The sequence below is a fragment of the Phoca vitulina genome, unplaced genomic scaffold (genome assembly GCF_004348235.1).
Source record: "Phoca vitulina isolate PV1807 unplaced genomic scaffold, GSC_HSeal_1.0 scaffold4, whole genome shotgun sequence".
Lineage (NCBI taxonomy): Eukaryota > Metazoa > Chordata > Mammalia > Carnivora > Phocidae > Phoca > Phoca vitulina.
The window spans coordinates 63,915,183-63,937,075 of record NW_022589707.1 but is presented as its reverse complement, the minus strand read 5'-3'; the positions used below and the strand labels follow the sequence as shown (position 1 = coordinate 63,937,075).

General features: G+C 36.0%; 2 protein-coding genes across 2 annotated transcripts in view; one reads left to right on the top strand and one right to left on the bottom strand.

Moving 5' to 3' along the window:
• Positions 1-21,893, top strand: part of ANKIB1 (ankyrin repeat and IBR domain containing 1) — a 232,895-nt gene that overhangs the window by 10,571 nt on the left and 200,431 nt on the right. The gene's annotated exons all lie outside the window — the stretch shown is intronic.
• LRRD1 (leucine rich repeats and death domain containing 1) lies at positions 20-20,012 on the bottom strand. The gene is made up of 5 exons (XM_032402178.1): positions 18,096-20,012; positions 13,967-14,165; positions 3,454-3,615; positions 820-937; positions 20-206 (listed from the first exon to the last, which is right to left on the bottom strand). Exons 1-5 carry the CDS (start codon positions 20,010-20,012, stop codon positions 20-22), a joined length of 2,583 nt encoding a protein of 860 aa, XP_032258069.1.

Genomic DNA, 21,893 nt, shown 5'->3' with positions numbered 1-21,893 from the left:
TTTATTATGGGTACACTGTTCAAAATTTAATTGCACATGTAAAAAGTTTTAAAGCTGTTATTTTGTCCATAATTTCATATGCTCCTATCATAGTTAGTGCCCGAGTTAGTTGGTCTCCTAAAGCAGCAGTAGTAAGTGACAAGTTGTTACTTTCCATTTTCCACCTATCAAGTGCTTGGTGGACTCTCTCATTTAATGAAACAGTGCTGAAAATTTTAAAGATAATATTATTTTAATCACCAATTAAGAACATTTAAGTTACTTAAATATTATATACCTAAGTTTTCAAATCAATTTACCAGGTTGAAGTGAAGATTAAATTATTGGTGAAGATTGTTCGTATAAAATTAGCACAGAGCTTGGCAAATGCCAACCCTTGTTTCCTTGTAGAAAATCAATTCAATCAACATTCAGTTCTAAGAGAGATTTACTCAAGATCTCACAACAATTGTGGGTTATTTATCCTAAGGCAGTATATTACTGCTACAGTACTGCGTACTTTATTACTTGATCTCATGACAACTCTCTTAGGTAAGTATATCCATTTTACCAGTGGAGAAATTGAAGTACCTATAGGTTAAGGGACTTATCCAAGGTCACAAAACTAGTTGTAATTTAAAGCCAGACAGTCTGCCATGAGGGCCCTTACTCTTAACTACATTGCCCACATGGTTCTCAAATATCTAATAAACTAACATCAGTCTTTTACAGCAAATTAGAATTCATGTTAATCTGATGTTTCAAAACCTTATAATATCAAAGTAATATAAATCAGAACATAAGAATAAGCTTATACTGCATGTTGTTCTTCATACATACCTCTTTGCAGACATATCTGTTTCTGAGATGACCAGGTTTAATTTTTGACACAAAAATTTAAAACTTGTTTCAGTGATGTTATTGGCAACTATGTTGAAGATCTTCTCTAGGATTTTCTCTACATTTGAACATAAAAAAAATTTAAGTCCTTTCTTTTGAAAAACATACTCTATTTTGAGTTATTATTTTATCTGAGTCCCTTACTTCTGTGCTCCTATCAAATGTCTATGTCAAGTAAAATTGAAAAGTAAGATGCAGACCTAATATACAAACTGAAATTTGAACGATTTGTTCTATTTCTTCCAAAATCTGAATAATCAACATGTAATGGCCGTTTAAAAGTATATCATAAGCGACTACAAAATGATTTTCAAAAACTTTCTTTAATTCTTTGAGGATTTGAAATGAATTTAACTCCTCCTTTGATTCAAGCTTTTTAATGGGCTTCTTTATGTACCATCTTAAAAAAATCAAGTTTACATCTACTATAAATATAGTGTATATGTGTATATTTTATATTCAAATCACTTTAATAGAGTGCTGGCTTAGATATAAGTAGAGAGTTTTTAGTTTTTTTGGTTTTTGTTTTTTTAAAAAGTTTCCAGCTAACTTGGACTAGATCTATTTTTTGTTATTGATTAAGGTACTTTGGGAATTTTTAAGAACTAGCAATCTCCCACCCCCCTGTAATCATCTCAGTCCCTCAGGCTAGATTATATGCTAATGATATAAAGAAAGTCCAATATCCTAAGCAAAATTTTAAGGAAGGAACCCCATGTTCTTTGCTAATTGGAGAATAAATGTATCTCCCATGATGACTTCCTTCCCCTCTCTCTGCGTACCTGCAGTACGAAGGCCCCTTGGATATAAAGAAAGGATATAAATGGCTAGGGTTCTCTCATTTTTGCCGACTTTGATCTGTTGCCACTTCTCTAAAGTCTCTTCCTGCTTTTTTTTTTTTTTAATTTTCTTTATTTGCCAGAGAGAGAGAAAGAGAGAGCACAAGCAGGGGGAACAACAGGTAGAGAGAGAGGAGAAGCAGGCTCCCCGCTGAGCAAGGAGCCCGACGTGGGACTCGATTCCAGACGCTTAACCATAAAGTCTCTTCCTGTTACCTAATAGTAATACTTTATGGATTCTTGGAAACTTCTAAAAACTTTATTTGATAGAAGTAGGTATCACAGGAGTGCCTGGGTGGCTCAGTCGGTTAAGCGTCTTCCTTCAGCTCAGGTCATGATCCCAGGGTCCTGGGATCAAGCCCCACGTTGGGCTCCCCACTCAGTGAGAAGCCTGTTTCTCCCTCTCTTTGCTGCTCCCCCTGCTTGTACTCTCTCTCTGTCAAATAAATAAATAAAATCTTAAAAAAAAAAGTAGTTATCATAAAATATTCCTTTTTAATGATAATGAGCAGAACCAACTTACATAGCAAGTTAGAAAAAACAGCTACTGTGACTTTTAATTTTATCTCTTAGGTTCCTTCCATCAGTGAGGCCCAAGTCTTAGAGAAATTTTTAACTGGTAGCCATGCATGGATGTATATTGTGACTTAAAGAGAACTGTACATTTTTAGTGACCATCTCACTAGATTATGAGATTATGCTGATATAAGCTCCTGATTACAGACAGGGAACATAATAGAATGATATGGAGGGATGGTTTTGTATATTTCCCCAAATCTGGATCCATACTTAATAAATTGACTTAATACTTTATAAGTACTCATTGAATTGGAGGACCAGACTCTGGATCCAGTCTAAGGATTGACAGTGAGAAGCAAAGTCAGAGTCCCGGGAAAAAGCTTAGTTGTTCAGAACTTAGCCCCAAGGAAAGAATTGGACAGTGAAATTTCCCTGCCAGAGGTTTGGAGAAACCAATCTCCATCTGGTCCAGTGGAAGGATATTTAAAGAAAATAGGGCGCCTGGGTGGCTCAGTTGGTTAAGCGACTGCCTTCGGCTCAGGTCATGATCCTGGAGTCCCGGGATCGAGTCCCACATCAGGCTCCCTGCTCAGCAGGGAGTCTGCTTCTCCCTCTGACCCTCCTCCCTCTCATGCTCTCTGTCTCTCATTGTCTCTCTCACAAATAAATAAAATCTTAAAAAAAAAAAAAAAAAAAAATGGACCTGTTATCTGAAACAATCAGGGACAACCAAAGGAATGCTTAAGGACGAAGAATGAAGACTACCCATGACTGCAGACAGGTGATCATAGTGGGCCAAAAGCTGATTGGCTTCATTGGAAAAGGTCTAAGTACTTTCTTCAAGGCCAGATGAGAGTTTTAGAACAACTACATGTGGTGATACAGATCAGAACCCATGAAGAAGTTTTTGTGTGGAATGTCTAAGTCTGGGCACAACCATGATGAAAAACCTGTGGAAGGGTATTGAGGCCAATAGGTGGATAACAGGCTACTCCTCCACTTGGGTTTGCCTGTTTTCAGTGGTTTAGTTTGTGTGGACCCAGATTAAATAATCTGAATTATCAAAATAAAGTCCTAACCCTCAGAAAAGGGAAGATGATAAATATTTTAATGCCTCTGCCAGATTGAAAACCTCTATAAAGCATACTATCTTTTAATTTATAGATGATACTAGAAAATGACTTATAAGCTAGTAGGTCACTTTCTCATCACCTACCATCTCTTTGATCTGCCCTCTGTAGATAGTGTGCAATAGTATACAATTGTTTTCCTTTACAGATTTCCATTGGAGGTCTCAGCAAAGGGTTATCATCAAAATTTATCTCCTTCAGTGAAAAAAGGTTGTGGATACCATTAGGCAGAACTGTCAGATTATTTCCTAGTAGAAAAGAAGTTATAATTGAATTACACCTTTCTGTATAAAGAAAAATCTGAAGATAAATAACAACTACTTATGGGGCATTTACTGTGTCTCGCTGGCAACATACCAGATACACCAAATATAAATTCTTATCATTGTTTCCTTGCTAGGAGTGAAAAGAAGGAAGTATAGAAACAGAGCTGTGGTTCTTTTCTCTCAGAGGATGGCAAAATGAGATAGGAAGCTGTTCTCTTATAGTACAGGAAAGGACTTTGTGATGGTAATCTTCTAAATAAACTTTTTATTTAAAATAATTTCAGATGTACAGCAAGTTGCAGAAATTGTAGAGAATTCCTGTATATTCCTCATCCAGTTTTAGTTTCACCTGATGTTACCATCTCACATTATTGTATTACATTTGTCAAAACTAAGAAACATTGGCACATTACTATTAAATAAACTTCAGACAATTTTGGATTTCATTAGTTTTTTCCCTATCAGTATCCTTTTTCTGTTCTAGAATCCATTCCAGGATAACACACTGCATACAGTTACGTCTTCTTTGTCTCCTCTGGTCTGAGACAGTTGCTCAGTCTTTCCTTGTTTTTCATGATCTAGACAGTTGAGTAGTACTGATTAGGTATTTTTATAGAATATTCCTTAATTTGAGTTTATCTGATATATTTTCTCATAATTAGACTGGGGTTTTGGGTTTCTGGAAAGAATACCACAGAGATGAAGAACTCTCATCACATCACAGCAGGGGTACCTGATACCCATATGACTTTACTAGCAATGTTAAGCTTGATCCCTTGGCTAAAACAGTGTCTTGCCAGGTTTCTCTGATATAATGTTTTGATTTTTTCTTGTCCATACTCTATATTTTTTGGAACTGAGTTACAAGGTCTAGTCCACCCTCAAGGAGTGGGAGTTAAACTCTGCTTCCCTAAAGTGTAATGTTTTCAAGACACCTTAATCCAATATAAACTGAAGGTAAAAAGTAAAACTGTGGTGACTAACAAGGTAAGACTTCGTAATCATTTAGAAAGGAACTGACCTATAAGTTTGCCTTTCTATTATTTATACATTTATGGTTATATTATTTATAGTCATAAAGGAACCTGGTTCATTTCAGTGAAGAGTGGCATTCAGAAACCAAGATCAGGATACTAGTTTTGCTCATTGCTTCTGGGAGTGTGTACGTGTATATATATATAGGTATGTATATACATACCTATATATATATAAGGGGTTTTATAATGTACATTATAAGCTCATAATTATAAATATATATGTGTTAATGCATCTGTATACACAACATATAGTATTTAGGGTCTGGCTTATTTCATTCAGCATAATGCATTTGAGATTTATTGGTGTTTAATGACATCAATAGTTTGTTCCTTTTTATTAATGAGAAATATTCCATTATATGGATGTACATACATCATCCATTCGCTAACTAAAGGACATTTTGAATGATTCCACTTTTTGGTGATTATGAATAAAACCACTCTATATATTTGCACTCAGTTTTTTTATTGAATATACATTTACATTTCACTTGAAATGAAAGTGTAGTTGGAGTGGGATTGGTGGGTTGTATGGTAAATATACATATAACTTTATAAGAAATTATGAAACTGTTTTCCAGAGTATGTATCATTTTGCATTCCTACCATCAATGTATCAGAGTTGCAGTTATAGCTCTTGGTATTGTCAGATTTTAATTTTAGTTATTCTAAGAGAAAGATTTCATTGTAGCAGCTCTTTCTGCCCACAGATCCTGTCCCCATGCTTTAATAAAGGCTCCTTTTTGCATGCACACATACAAAAAAATCTCATTGTAGATTTAATTTGCATTTCTCTCATGACTAATGACTTGAGTATATTTCCTTGTGCTTATTTGCCATTCATATACATTCTTTGTAAAGTATCTGTTCAAAATTTATGCCAATTTTTATTGAGGCAACTGTTTAATATTGACTTTTGAGAATTATTTTTTATGTATTCAGCAAATATTTTCTTCTGGTCTGTGGCTTTTCATTCTTTTAACAACACCTTTTGAAGGGCAGAGGTTTAACTTTGATGAAGTCCAATTAATTTTTTTGTGGATTGTGATTTTGGTGTTGTATCTAAGAAATCTTTGCCAAGGTTACAAATATTTTCTTCTATGTTTTTATCTAGCAGTTTTATAGTTTTAGCTTTTACATTTAGGTCTGTGATTCATTTTCAGTTGGCTTTTTATATGGTATGTGGTATGGATCAAAGTTTTTTTGTTTTTTTTTTTTTAATGTTGCAGTTTGTTTTGTTTTTTGGCTTGTGGCCATCTGGTTGCCCTAGCACCATTTGTTGAAAACACTACCTTCTTGGGATGCTTGGGTGGCTCAGTCCATTAAGCGTCTGCCTTCTGCTCAGGTCATGATCCCAGGATTCTGGGATTGAGCCCCGAGTCGGGTGCTGCACTCACAGGAAGCCTGCTTCTCCCTCTGCCTGCTGCTTGTGCATGCTCTCTCTCTCTCTCTCTCTCTGGCAAATAAATAAAATCTTAAAAAAAAAAAAAAAGAAAGAAAGAAAGTACTACCTTCTCCATTGAATTACATTCACATATTTGTCAAAAATCAATTGGCCATATATGCATGGGTCTGTTTCTACACTCTCTATTCCATTGATCTATGTCTGTCATTTTGCCAATTGTACACTGTCTTTACTACCATAGCCTTTCATAAGGCTTAAAAATCAGGTTGTATGAATCCTTCAACTTTGTTCTTTTTTCAAAATAATTTTAACTAGGGGCGCCTGGGTGGCTCAGTCGTTAAGCATCTGCTTTCGGCTCAGGTCATGATCCCAGGGTCCTGGGATCAAGCCCCACATCGGGCTCCCTGCTCAGTGAGATGCCTGCTTCTCTCTCTCCCACTCCCTCTGCTTGTGTTCCCTCTCTCATTGTGTCTCTCTCTGTCACAATAATTTTAGCTATTCTATTTCTTTTGCCTTTTATATAAATTTTAGAATTAGCTCATTGCTTTCCGAAATAAAAAACCTTGCTGGGATGTATATTGGAAATGAGTTGAATTTAAAAATAAGTTGGGGAAAGTGACATATTAACAATATCAATTCTTCCAATTTATGAATACTATATTTCTCTCTATTTAGGTCTTGTTTGAGTCATTTTGTCTATGTTTGTAGTTTTTAGCATATAGACCTTACATATACTTTGTCAGATTTATACCTATTTTATGTTTTTTTGTGTGTGTTATTTTAAATGGTACTTTTAAAAGCATTCAATTTCCAGTCATTCATTACTAGTACACAGTTACTAGAAATACAACTGACTTTTGTATATTAACCTTTTATATGGCAGTCTTGCTAAACTCACTAATTCAAGAAGCTTTTTTTGTAGATTCTTTTTGATTTTCTACCTAGACAGTCTGTGTCTATAATCAGAGACCATTTTTTTCCTTCTTCCTCTCCAGTATGTTTACCTATAATTTCTTTCCTTTTTTTTTTTTTTTTTGTTGTTGTTGTTGTTGTTGTTGTTACACTAGTTAGGACTTACAATATAATGTTGAAGGGGAGTGGCAAGAAAGAGCAGCCTTGTTTAATTCTTGATCACAATGGAAAATAGTTAAGTCCTTTACCACTGAGTATACTATTAGCTGTAGCTTTTTGCAGATGCTGTTTCTCAGATTGAGAAAGTTGCCTTCTATTCCTTGTTTTCTGAGAGGTTTTGCTCGTTTGCTTTGTAAAATCATAGATGATACTGTATTTTGTCATGAGCTTTTGCATATCTACTATGACGTTCATATGGCTTTTCTTTACTCTATTGATGTGGTGAATTACCTTGGTTAGTTTTTGAATGTTAACCCAACCTTGCATTTCTGGGATAAATCCCACATAAGATATTGGTCTGTAAGTTTCCTTTCTTATCATACTATCAAGGTAATGCTGACCTCCTAGAACAAGTGGAGAAGTGTTTTATCATCACTTTTATTCCTTCTTTAAATACTTGATAGAATTCACCAATGAAATTATCTGGGCCTGCTTTAACAAATTTAGGCTATCTGTTAACCCCCAGTGATGCCTCTTGTTACTCACCACTTTGTATAGTCCCTTCCCATATTATAACAAGATTGGTCTGTGTGATCCATAGAATAGAGTAGAAGTGATGGTATGTCACTTCCAAGATATGTTTTAGTAGCTTTGGATTTTTTTTATTAAAGATTTTATTTATTTGAGAGAGAGAGAGCGTGTGGGTTGGGGGCGGGTGGGAAGAACAGAGGGAGAGAGACAAGCAGACTCTGAGCTGAGCATAGAGCCTGACACTGGGCTCCATCTCATGACCCTCAGCCCAAAACCAAGAGTCAGATGCTTAACTGACTGAGCCACTCAGGCACCCCAGCTTTGTATTTTTTTAAAAAGACTTTTTAGGTTCACAGCAAATTGAGTGTACAAAAATTTCCCGTATACTCGCTGCCCCCAGACATGCATAGCTTTATAAAGCAAAATAGTTTTGCTATTTTGGTGTAAAAGAACCCAACTGCTTCTGCTTGCTGCAGTCTGCCTAGTCTGTGGGGCGGGGAGGGGCTCTGATGAGCCTAGCACCTCCTGAGGCCTGGTGGTGGCCACTCAGGATTGGGGCCCAGTGTTGGCTTTGCCAGGTGAGCCACCAAGCTGCCTCCTTGTGGCTTCTAGAGCCAAGTCACAGATAATTGTGCCGCTGGAGGCCTGGGAAGATTCCCAGTGTAGCCATGAATGGGAGAGTAGACTTCACAAAAAAGAAGCTTGCCCACCAATGACCCAGGTCAGCCTTGGGGGAGACCCAGGTGGTGAGGGATGGTTTTCCCAGGATACTCTGCACTTCCGCAGGAGCTGTTACTGGAAGTGGAGCCCAGGCAGTGCCAGTAATAGTTGTGGGTGGCCACAAGCGAGCCGCTGGAGGGGATGGCTGCCATGCTGTCATTTGTGGGCTGGTGGAAACCTCGGCAGAGACCCCTCAAGGGCCTCAGGGCACTATCACAGGTAGCAGGGACAGGGACACTTATCACCAGATTAGGTTTTTAAAGACAGTGCTGATTCTGTCTTGGGCATATTTCTTGGACATATTCTCTCTCCTACTCTCTGGTATCACTGGCTGTGGGGGAAACGAGTTGCCATGTTGTGAACAGGCTCATATGGAACTAAAGCCTTCTGCCAGTAGCCACATAAAGAAGCTTTGAAGCCAGTCTTCCAGCCTCAGTCAAGCCTGACTAAAGTCTCAGCTTGACAGGTTGGCTACAGTCCCATATAAGACACTGAGATAGGACAAGTCAGCTGAATTGCTACTGGGTCACTGACCATCAGAAACTGTGTGAAATAGATGTTTATTTAAGGAGATAAACTCTGTAGAAATTTGTGATACAACAATAGATAACTAATATAGCAACTAATGGCTAAAAGAAAGAACTCAGATATAGGAGTTGCCAACTTCAGGGAAGGAGTTTATATTTTTAGTCAAACCAACTTAAGTGCCTGATGAAGCAACAACAGCAACAACAACAAAAATCATCATTCTTTGGAGAGAAACAGAATGGAGTATAGAGTCCAGGAGTCATAAATAGAGAAAAAAGAAAATGTGGCTCACCCCTAAGAGAAAAAATGACATTTAAGAATTTTAAAGCAGCTAATATAACTATGCCGAAGAATCTAAAGAAAGATATGCATCATAATCAATGAATAAAATAGGAAATTTTAGGGGAGATATATAAACTATAAAATAGAAATAAATGGAAATTCTAGAACTGAAAAATACATTATCCATAATAAAAAATTAACTGGATGGATTTAACAGGAGAATAGAGATGGTAGGCAAGGCAGTGAAATTGAAGACATGATCCCTAAAGCTTTGTGTACACACACATGCACACACACAAATTAGGGTTTTATTTTATTTTATTTTTTTAAATTTATTTATTTATTTTTTAAAGATTTTATTTATTTACTTGACAGAGAGAGAGACAGCGAGAGAGGAAACACAAGCAGGGGCAGTGGGAGAGGGAGAAGCAGGCCTCCCGCCGAGCAGGGAGCCCGATGTGGAGCTCGATCCCAGAACCCTGGGATCATTACCTGAGCTGAAGGCAGACGCTTAACGACTGAGCCATCCAGGTGCCCCAAGATTTTATTTATTTATTTGACAGGGAGAGAGAGAGAGACAGCGAGAGAGGGAACACAAGCAGGGGGAGTGGGAGAGGGAGAAGCAGGCTTCCCGCGGAGCAGGGAGCATGATGTGGGCCTCGATCCCAGGACTCTGGGACAATGACCTGAGCCAAAGGCAGACACTTAACGACTGAGCCACCCAGGCGCTGCCCCCAAATTAGGGTTTTATAGGACAATATGAAAAGGTAATTGGAGTCTCACAAGGAGAAGAAAGAGAAAATGAGGTAGAAAAAAGTATTTGGAAAATATAATGGTTGAAAAATTCCCAAATTTGATAAATTACATGACTATACAGACAAGATGGGGCGCCTGGGTGGCTCAGTCGGGTAAGCGGCTGCCTTCGGCTCAGGTCATGATCCCGGGTCCTCAGATCGGGCCCCACGTCGGGCTCCATACTCGGCGGGAAGCCTGCTTCTCCCTCTCCCACTCCCCCTACTCTCTCTCTCGCTGTCTCTCTCTCTCTGTCAAATAAATAAATAAAGCCTGCTTCTCCCTCTGCCTGCTCTGCCTGCTGCTCCCCCTGCTTGTGCTCTCTCTGACAAATAAATAAATAAAATCTTTAAAAAAAAAAAAAAACAAAGAGAAAAAAGAGAGAAAGAGAGGCAAACCAAGAAACAAACTGATGGTTACCAGAAGGGAGGTGGATGGGGAATGGGTTAAATAGGTGATGGGGACAAAGGAGTGCACTTGCGGTGAGCACTGGGTGATGTATGAAAGTGTTGAATCACTATATTGTACACGTGAAACTAATATTACACTGTATGTTAACTAACTGGAATTTAAAGAAAAACTTAAAAAAAAAAACAGTACAAGACTAGCATAGGTTTGACATATAGACCAATGGAATAGAATTGAGAATCCAGAAATAAATCCATATATTATGGCCAATTAATTTTTGACAAGGGTGCTCAGATCATGCAAAGGGGAAAAATAATGTTTTCAAAAAATGATGCTAGAATAACTAGAGATCTGCATGCAAAAGAATGAATGTGGATCCCTACCTCACACCATATACAAAGATTAACTCAAAATGAATCAACAACTTAAACACGAGATAAAATTTTAAAAACTCCTAAAACATGGGGGGAAGTCCTTGGATTTTGATAATGGATTAGTAGTTATGACACCAAAAACACAAGCAACAAAAAAAAAATAGCTAATTGGACTTACCAAAATTTAAAACTTTTATGTATCAAAGGACATTATCAAGAAGAAAAAACAACCTATAGAATGGGAATAAATAATTGTAAAACATATATCTAATAAGGGTCTAGTATTCAGAATATATAAAGAACTCTTTCAACTCAATAACAAAACAACACAATTAAAGCCCAATTTAAAAATGGGCAAAGGACAGGCACCTGGGTGGCTCAGCTGTTAAGTGTCTGACTCTTGGTTTCAGCTCAGGTCATGATCTCAGGGTCCTGAGATCGGGCCTTGTGTCAGGCTCAGAGCTCAGTGCAGAGTCTTCTTGTCTGTCTCCCTGTGCCCCCCACCCCATAAATAAATAAAATCTTAAAAAAATAAATAAAAATAGGCAAAGGAATTCAATAGCCAATTCTCAAAAAAAGATACACAAATGGTCAACAAACATCTAAAAAAGATGCTCAAATCATTAGTCATTATGGAAATTCAAATCAAACCCACAATGAGATACCACTTCACACTCACTAGCATAACTGTAATCCAAAAAAATGTAAAACAAAATATTGACAAGGATATGGAGAAATTAGAATCATTGTACATTCATTGTGGGAATGTAAAATGGTTCTACCTCTGTGGAAAACAATTTGACAGTTCCTCGAAAAATTAAACATAAAATTACCATATAACACAGGAATTCTATCTCTAGGGATATACCCCAAAGAATTGAAAATGTACTGAAATAAACACATGTCTGCACATGTTCATAGCAGCACTATTCACAATAGCCAAAAGGTGAAAGTAGCCCAAATGTCCATGAGAGGATGAATGGATCATCAAAGTGTAGAAGATTCATACAGTGTAATATTATTTAGCCATAAAAGGAATGAACTCCTGATACAAGGTACAACATGGATGAAGCTTGAAAACATTACGCTAAGTGAAAAAAGCCAGTCCAAAAAAGTTATATATTGTACAATTCCATTTGTATGACCTATCCATGGTATTAGGTATGTCCATAGAGATGCGATGCACATTGCTGGTTACCAGAGGGAAAGGGGAAGGGGAGAAGAGAGAGCAACTGCTTAATGAGTAAGGGTTTCCTTTGGAGTTGATGAATGTTTGGAACTAGATAGTTAGTATTACATTGTGCTACCTTGTTAATGTGCTTTAAAACTGTTAATTTTAGATTGTGTGCATTTAACTTTAATTATAACCAAAAAAAAACATACTTAGGCATGGCATAGTCAAACTGCTGAAAACCAAAGATGAGAAAATCTGGAAAGCAACAAAAATTTCCTTCTTTTTTATGGCTGAATAATACTCCATCGTGTGTGTGTATGTGTGTATATATACACCATATTTTTTTCATCCATCAATCCATTGATGGACACTTAGGTAAATAATGCTGCAATGAACATTGGGGTGCATACGTCTTTATGAGTTACTGTTTTCTTTTCCTTTGGATAAATACCCAGAAATAGAATTGCTGGATTATATGGTAATTCTACTTTTAATTTTAATTTTTTGAGACAATGTGTACTTTTTTCAGTATGTATTTATGCTTTAAAAAAAAGTGTTTTAAAAAACTGGCAACAACAAAGGGCAGAGAGAGAGAGAGAAAGAGAGAGAGGCTATAGGTAGGAGTCCTTTCAGCGGCTGTTAACGTTAGTACATGTGAGCAGTGGTACTATTCAAAATATTTAACGACTTGTTTGGCACAAGCACTGACTCATCAGAGTAGATGCCATCTGTAAACAAAGGATACAACAATGATACCGTAACTAGCTGTTTTACAGGTAGAAGATGAAAGCCTGCCTGATAGCATTATCAGTGCCTGTAGAAATAACTATGAGGCAAGAGAACTGTCTGTCCTTTTTCCCAGGGACAACCACAAGCAGTCTGCATGTCAATCTACATTCCTTTCATTTTTTTTTTTTTTTTTTTTTGGCTCCTTGGAGAGAGGCTCTCACATCTATTTAAAACCTACATTGCTTTCTGTGCTTAGTGATTAACTGTTTAATCCTCACAGTTCAAAGAATATAAATTATTATTTTCATTTACAGATTAGGAAAGAGAAGATTAACATTAAAAAAAAAAAAACTTCCCATTGAATGATGGAGCTAGAATTCTAAGATCTGTCCTACTCCAAAGCCCATGCTATGAGGAAAGAAAGGAATCAATCTCTAAATCCCTTTCATTGGTATATTCCCTCACATTTGTGAAAATATTTCCATAAATTTTATTTAATTATATTCCCACAAGTCTGTGAACAAGCAGAAGTTATAGCTTTCCTATCTTGCTGATGAAAACACTGAGGTTCAGTGTTTTCAGTCTTCCTAAATTCACTAGTAACAGAGAGAATTAATTCACAAGAGTATATAAACATTTTTTTGCTTGAATGATGTTTTCACATATGCTACCTGCTTTCAAAGTCTCATTCAGTTCGCACACCAAATCTACAGCATGGGTATTCTGGTTAGCTTCACTTTATAAATGGAGGAAGCAGACTGAATGAGAAGATTTGAACTCAGCCCTTCTAACTTCAAGTCTGGCAGTAAAAGCTGGTGACTTGTAGCATACTAATTGTTTAGTGATTGTCTCTTAGCTCCAAACCTACTTCTGTGGGTTTCTTGACTGTTTTTCCTTTTAGTGTCATCCCAGCAACACTCTTACCCCACCAGCAGCATGAACCACAGCCTATAGTTTTCCCAACCCTCCCAGAACTATGGCCAGCACTCTCTCGTGCTCTCACCCCTCCATACAGCCTCTGTCTGTCTGTCTGTCACTCTCTCTCTCTCTGTCTCCTCTCACTCACATGTTCAGGTTCCCCACATGGGTTATAACCTCTTTCAGGAAAGCAACTGGACCTTATGCTTTGCTCTCATTTTCTGTACCTAGGAAAGTCATTTCCTTCCACTGCGCACTTAATACATTATGTTGGCTGTCGTTCTGTCTTGTCAGCAAAATTTGCAACCTAGACCATGAATACTCTACTTGTTGATTATGCTTATTGATTATGCTTGACACTTACCACTCAAGTTTAGTTGCTGGAGATCATTTAAACATAGAAAAGATGGTGGCAGATAACTTATTTGATTGTTGCATGCATTTAAACTAGCCAAGCTTCTCAATTCCCCTATATTTCTTGGAATCTCTCTGATTGCATTATTTGAGATATCAAGTCTTTTAAGTTGAGTCATGTTAGACAGCTCTTCTGGAAGTCTTGTTAACTGTAACAAAGATTAAACAATTACATTTTTAATAAATGTTTCTATGACTAAAACTTTGTCTAAAATCAAATGGAGGGATGGTTTTTTGGTCTTAAAAAGGGATATTTTCACTATGTCACAAATTCTTTGTGACTTCCTTCTTTGCTAAAATCCATAACATATTGTGTGGCATCCAAGTACCTCCCCAGTCTGACCAATGCTACCAATTTAACCATATGGCTTATTAACCCACTTTCCTTACTCTCCCAGCACTTAGTGTTCCTTACCACCTATCCCTTTCTTCCCTCCCTGAATCTGACCTGCTTTGGTTTCTTCTCCTCTCTGAAGTCTTTCCCAACTATTCTGTCCCATATTTGATATTTTTATTTTCATCAACAGTGCTTTTTATTACTCCCTGGTGTGTATTTTCCTTGGATTTTTAAATGACGTGATATATGTTTTATACTTTTTTGTGTACATGTTCCCAGTCAAGATGCATTTTGAGTAAGTGCTCAGTAAACCCCTTTAGAATGGACTCACACAGCTTGGCATTGTAGCCTCAAAAAAAACTCCTAGTACAAAAAGTGTTGCAAAATAACAGGAATTAAGATACCCTGCTATGGTGAAGAACAAATGCACATATTCAGAGAAAATATGGCCATCACAAATGGCTTTTGAAATAAAGGAAGCTCTATGAGTGAACCAAAGAATTTTGAATAAATGGGCCCCTCTGAAATAACCAAACAACAATGTAAATACTGAATATTGTGCTCAGTGTTCTTCCATATATAAAAGAAGCATAAGAAACAGTCCCTAGGGGCGCCTGGGTGGCTCAGTCGGTTAAACATCCAGCTCTTGATTTCAGCTCAGGTCATGAATTCAGGGTGAGTTCGAGCCCCTCATCAGGCTCCACGCACAGTGTGGAGTCCACTTGAGGATTCTCTCTCTCCCTGTCCCTCTGCTCTTCCCTCCTCTCATGTTCTCTCTCTCTCTCTCATTCTCTAAAATAAATAAATAAATCTTAAAAGGAAAGGAAAAGAAAAGGAAAGGAAATAAAACAACCCCTAACTTCAAGGAGATTAAAATTTAGTTCAGGGGACAAAATACACACATAGGAAGCCATCAGGAAACAGTATTAAACAATAGGTAGTCCAGTGCCAAATAAAGAGTTAGAATGGCTATATGGAAGTTTAGAGAATGTATATCAGTACACGTCAGAGCGCTAAAGGAAAGCTTCATGTAGCAGATGGGACTCGAATGGCCTCTCTTAAGAATGAATAGGATTGAATGGAAGTTACAGGACACTTAAGGCAAGACAAATATCATGCATAAAAATGGGCCAGTGAGGAGCTGAACCATAAAAAGAGGTCCTAGGAAGCAGAGGGAGATATGTTTGGAGAAAGAATGTGGAACCGGGCCTTGGCAGCCCTTGACAGTTGGCTCTAGGACATAAGAGTCAGGTCAAGACAGGTGAGTAGGTTCATAATTTAAAACATAATAAAACAAATATTCTTTTAACTATTTGCTCAACATTTATTAGAGGATGTACCTAAGAACCATGTGATAATAGAGCTACTACAGAAGGAAAACTCATGTTGGGTACTCTTCACTTAGCAAAATAAAAACCCTGTGATTAACCTGAGCTCATTTTCTTCAAATGACTGTTTAGTGACTATCTGCTGTTATAAATTAACCCTTTGGGCATCTTACCTCTACCCCAAGTGGGTTATCAAAGTGATCTTTCTTTTTTAAGGGTATCCAGCTTTATTTTACATGGTTGCCTACTCTTTTTCTTTTAAAAAAATTTTTTTTCTGTTTCCTGTGATCTTTGTTTTCTTTATTATGTTCAGTTAGCCAACATATAGTACATCATTAGTTTTTGATATTCTTTTTCTTTTTTTTTAAGTAAGCCCTATGCCCAACATGGGGCTTGAACTCAGGACCCGAGATCAGGAGTCACGACATGCTCTACCACTGAGCCAGCCAGGTGCTCCCATCTGGTGACCTTTGAAGTGAGGTTATAGTGATGTGGACTGGTGCTTTTGACAACCACTTGCCATGAGTAGGCAATAGATAAGCAATCTGGGTTCCTGAGAACAGTTCTCCATAGTGAAATCTGATAACTTTGACAAGTCCTGATGAGAGAAAGGAGACTGAATCAAAGAGAATAGTCAAGAGGCTCCTAAGCATGAGGTGAGTGATGACCATGGACCAGGTTGGAGATAGTGACACTGGAAAATGAAGGAGTTGATCCAAGAGCTTTTTCAGAGGAAAACATTTCAGTAAAACTAGTGATGGAAAGGGAAGAAAGATGATTTCGTGACTTCTAGATTTGTAGATCTGAAGAAAGTGGCATCACAAACAGAAATGGAGAAGTTGTGAAGGGAGTTACGTTGGAAAGAAAGATGAGTTTGATTTTGAAATCATGTTGAGTTTGAGACAGTAGAAGAACAGAGAATTTCCAGGGAAACTGGGAACTGTGGGACTAAAACAGGAATGAGAGATCAGCTCCAGTTATACAAAGTTGAGGGTCATGTGCATGGTATAGTAAGAAGTTAATAGAAAAGAAGAATTAAGGATACAACCTTGTAGACTTGCACAGTAAGATACAGGAGGAGAAAGTGAGAGGATTATAAATCAGCCAAGAAATTAGTTGGTGATTTATAATGCAGAACCAAAAAGTATCCTTTAGTGCAATAACAACTTGAAAAACACATATATCATTTTCAATTCCAACTACTTAAGCAGGTATTCCTTGGAGTAGCCTTTCTGGAAATGTATTATATAGCAGGTGTTGGGTTTAAAAGGGTAAGTAAGTTTGGGAAATGTTGGTTAAATAGAGACAAATCAATTTCTTTAGTGCAGAATGCTTCAGAGCTTTTAATACACCAACATTCATTGTGATTCTCTAAGAGAAGAAACCAGTGCTTCTCAAAGCTGTTTGATCACAGGAACCACCCCTCCCCCCCCTTTTAAGGAGCAATTCATGGGACTAGGTGTTTTTAAGGACAGACTTTGGGAAATCTTGTTCTATATAATAGTCCAGCCTCTATCAAATGATTTTGATTTGACTATAATGGCCAAATTAAACATAGCCAGATAATAGCTCTAGGGCCCTTTTCATTAGTTTACTAAGATCTTAATATAAATTAGCAATGTTTGATTTTTTTTAACTATTTCCATAAAATTCATTCTTACAGTTCAAGTAAAATGAAAAGCTAAACTATTAACATTCGTGTTGATCTAGCAATTCTTTAGGGAAAATTCTCTAAGAAAATAGTAAAATGTGAAAAAGGCTGTATTTATGAAGAAGTTCATCACAGCATTTTATATGATGATGAAAAATTACAGCATCCCTAAATGCTTAACAACAGATGATTAGTTACATATATCATGTATTAGCTATAACAATTATTGGGAAGATTGTGTTATATTATGGGGAAATGCTTATGTTAAGTGAAAATAGGAGAAACTAAAATTAAAATTGACTGTAGAATCTTTTTATACTTGCTTATAAAACCATATACATAAAAAGAGTAAAAGTAAGTTGTATCAACATATGACCAGTGACCAATAGTTATATTACAATGGTATGCTTCTGGAATGATTTTTTTTTTACTTCATTTCTCAATTTCCTAAATTTTCAATAATGTGTTTATATTATAATCTATAACTTTAAAACTCCTTTTACAATTAAGCTGAAATAAAAAGGTATCTATAAAATTGTCAACTTTAGTTACTTGGAATTTCATTTTAATGAAATATTTTCCCATGAAGCTTTCATGTTGAGAAATATACTTTAAAGCCATGTTTGGGGTTAAAAATTTAAAAACCTATTCTTTAAAAAATAAAATATTCCAGCTAAATTTAAAACACACACATACTACAGTTTAGATTCTAATCCCCTCCAGTGCCAACTTCCCTCCAAAGCCCAAAATATCAATCTCTTACCTTTCTTCCATTTATCTGACTTATATTCAGCTCTTCCAATGATTGAAGTTGGCACAGTTCAGTAGGAAAATACACAAATTGATTGCTTGAGATGTTTAATTTCTGGATTCTTTTTAGATTACAGATATCTGAAGGGATATTCTGTATTTGGTTTATTGAAAGATCAAGTACTTGCAGATTTTCTAAAGTACACACTTCTGTAGGGAAAGCTTCAAATTTATTACAGCATAAAATAAGAACATGGAGTGATACCATATTGGAGATAGATGGTGGAATTTTCCTTATTTGGTTTTCACTAAGATCCAGGTATTCAAGATTAATAAGAGAACATAAGTGTTCAGAAAATATGAGGAGTTTATTTTTATTTAACTCTAAATTAATTAGTTGTTTACTAAAAGATATATCCACAGGTATTTCTGAAATATAATTTCCATTAAAATTCAAATAATAAAGAGAATTTAAAGCACACAAACCTACTGGAAAAGAAATTATTTTATTATAACTCAATTCAACTTTAGTTATTTTTTTGCAATTTTTCACTTCAATGGGAACATCTGTGATTATATTTCCTGAAAATTCTAGAATGAACATATTATTAAGATGGGAGATATCATCAGGTATTCTCACTATATTATTTCTGTTTACATAGAGTTTTCTTAAATTTTTGAGCTTATAGATGTTCTTAGGAAGTCCTGTTAATTTATTATAACTAAGACTAAGACATTCCAACATTACACAATGGGAAATTTTCTCTGGAATTTCTTTCAATAGATTTTTATCAAGTATTAGAATTTTGAGTTCCTTAAAATTCTCAATTTTGTGTGAAATAACTTCCAGTTTATTGTCAGCTAGTTGGAGTTCTTTCATTTTGAGTAATTGAAAAATTTCCACAGCCAAAAAGGTAAGTTTATTATGATCCAGCAGAAGTTTTTCTAAATTTTTAAGCTCCCTAATTTCTTTTGGCAAACTGCTTATCAGGTTTCCAGTAAGGATTAGTGAAATTAACTTTGGAAGGAAGCACAGAACTTTAGGAAATATTGTTAACTGATTATATTCCAGATTGAGAACCTTCAAGTTTTTAAAACTAGACAGAATATCTGGTATATGTCTTAACTTATTTTTAGCCAAACTTAAAATTTCTAAGTTTCCAAGACTTTCTAAGCCAGAAGGAAAATTCTCAATGTAATTGTTATTAAAAAAGAGTTGCCTGATATTCCCAAGCTGTGATATTTCTTTAGGTATATGTGATATTTGATTGTGACTGATATTTAATATCCTTAAATTATGAAATAACTGAATTTCAGGTGGAAGTGATGATAACCCATTTTCTTGCAAGGATAGAATTTCAAGTCCCAGCAGGTCACCTGAGTCTGCCCCTTTAAAACTTTTGATTTGGTTCTTGTCCAAATATAGATATTTTACATATTTGATTTTTAAAATGTCCTTGGGGAATTCTTGTAAACCTTTGGCCTTGAGGTTAACTGTAAAGTTATCTGATACTAAGCCAAGTCCTTTCTGATTTTCTTCAGAGGGTTGTGGACTAGTTGTTTCTAATGTTTCATGAGATAAGAAGCCAGTGAAAGCCGGATACTCAGCAACCATCTCAGTTATTGATAATGGTGGACTTTGTGGAATATCACTTTTTAACCACAAGCTGTCATATATAGTGATTGTTTCAGAAAATTGAAGAGTTTTCCTTTGTTCTTCATCTCTCTTAGACTTATTTCCAGGGGACAATGTTGATGTATCATCATGTATACCTAATTCATCATTTCTAGGATGTGTTTCACAAGCTTCCTCTAATGAATTTGATGTTTCTTTAATAAATTCAGGTTCCACTGACCATGATGTAGATTCTGTCCTAAATTGACTAGTGATATCTTTTAGCTCTTCTGAAGTACCATCATTTTCAGACATCTTATTTGCTGGTATGTTTTATATCAATACATGATTGTGACTCAGTGTTAATTTTCATGTTTAATTTTCTCCTTTGAACCTACAAAACAAATATTGATATTAAAAGAAGACATAAAATAAAGATGTTGAAATTACAAAAGAATTTTATAATATTTATTCTATAGTGAATAATTTAATAGATATTAAAACAATATATTTATAATTTATTTTTATTTTATAAAACAATATACTTATAATTTATTATTTATAATTTTTATTTTATAAAACAATACATTTATAATTTATTATTTATTTATAATAAGCTAATTTTATATATGATTGCTAGTTAAAGATAGTTTATTGATTGCATGCATTTATCACATGATACTCTTGAAATCACATTAAAATTATAGAAAATGAGAAAGGAGGCATAAAGGAATGGAAGAACTCAGCAAACTTTTGGAAAACAGAAAACCAGTGGCTCCCTGACATGCAGAGGGTGCCGTTTGCATTGTGGATATTGTAGGTTTACATATGGTACTGGAGTGTCTTGTCCCAAGACACTGATAATTTTCTTCTTTTTTTTTTTTTAAGGTTCTTTTTTTTTTTTTTAAAGATTTTATTTATTTATTTGAGACAGAGAGAATGAGAGAGAGAGAGCACATGAGAGGGGGGAGGGTCAGAGGGAGAAGCAGGCTCCCCGCCGAGCAGGGAGCCCGATGCGGGACTCGATCCCGGGACTCCAGGATCATGACCTGAGCTGAAGGCAGTCGCTTAACCAACTGAGCCACCCAGGCGCCCAACACTGATAATTTTCTAATAGGCAGAAGTAAAATATCTTATGAAAGAGATGCTTTCTGTAAGACTAACTAGAAGCGGGCGCCTGGGTGGCTCAGTTGGTAAGTGTCTGCCTTTGGCTCAGGTCATGATCCCAGAATCCTGGGATCAAGCCCCGCATCGGGCTCCCCGCTTCCCCCTCTCCCACTCCCCCTGCTTGTGTTCCTGCTTTCACTATCTCTTGCTCTCTGTCAAATAAATAAATAAAATCTTTAAGAAAAAAAAAGGTAAAAAAAAAAAAAAGACTAACTAGAAGTAAAACAACTTTTTCAAGAACTAAAGCCTGACTGTAAGTCTTTTGTGTGACTCCTGAAGTGTCTGCGCAGCTGATTCAGAAAATTGAAGAGTTTTCCTTTGTTCTTCATCCCCTCCTCAGAGCTCTGGATCCCAGCTTTGTCAGTGTATCTTCCAAGTCTGTAGTTTTTACTAACCCAACCTCTTTCCTTCGTCTCTTCATCTTAGGGGTGGTATTTACTATCTCTGTGTTACTGAAGTTCCCCCTTTGCCTTTTTGGTTCTCCAGTACTTGTCTGCACAACTCACTATATTAAATCCTTTCTATTAAACTGGTATGGTTTCAATATTTCACAGACTCTCAAAGAGAATAGAAAAAGGGGAACATTTTCCAGCTTGTTTTATGACATTAGCACTAACCTTGACAACACATAATAAGGACAATATGAAAAATTACAGGCCAACTTTACTCAAGGCAAAAATTCTAAGCATTACAAAACTAAATATTCTAAATATTATAAAAACCAGCAATATATTAAGAGAATATTTTGTGACTAAGTTGCATTTGTCCCAGAAATTGAAGGTTGGATTTTAACTCTTTAATTAAAGAGTTAATGTGATTTGCCACATTGAGATTAAGGAGAAAAACCATATGATCATTTCAATAGATGCAGAAGCACTTGATAAATTGCAACATTTTTCATGATTTTAGAGAGAACTTTTAGCAAACTAGGAATAGATGGGAATTTCTTTAAACTGCTAAATGGGGTCCATTAAAAAAATGTATAAATATCATACCTAGTGGTGAAACAGTGAAAGCTTTCCTTTGCTA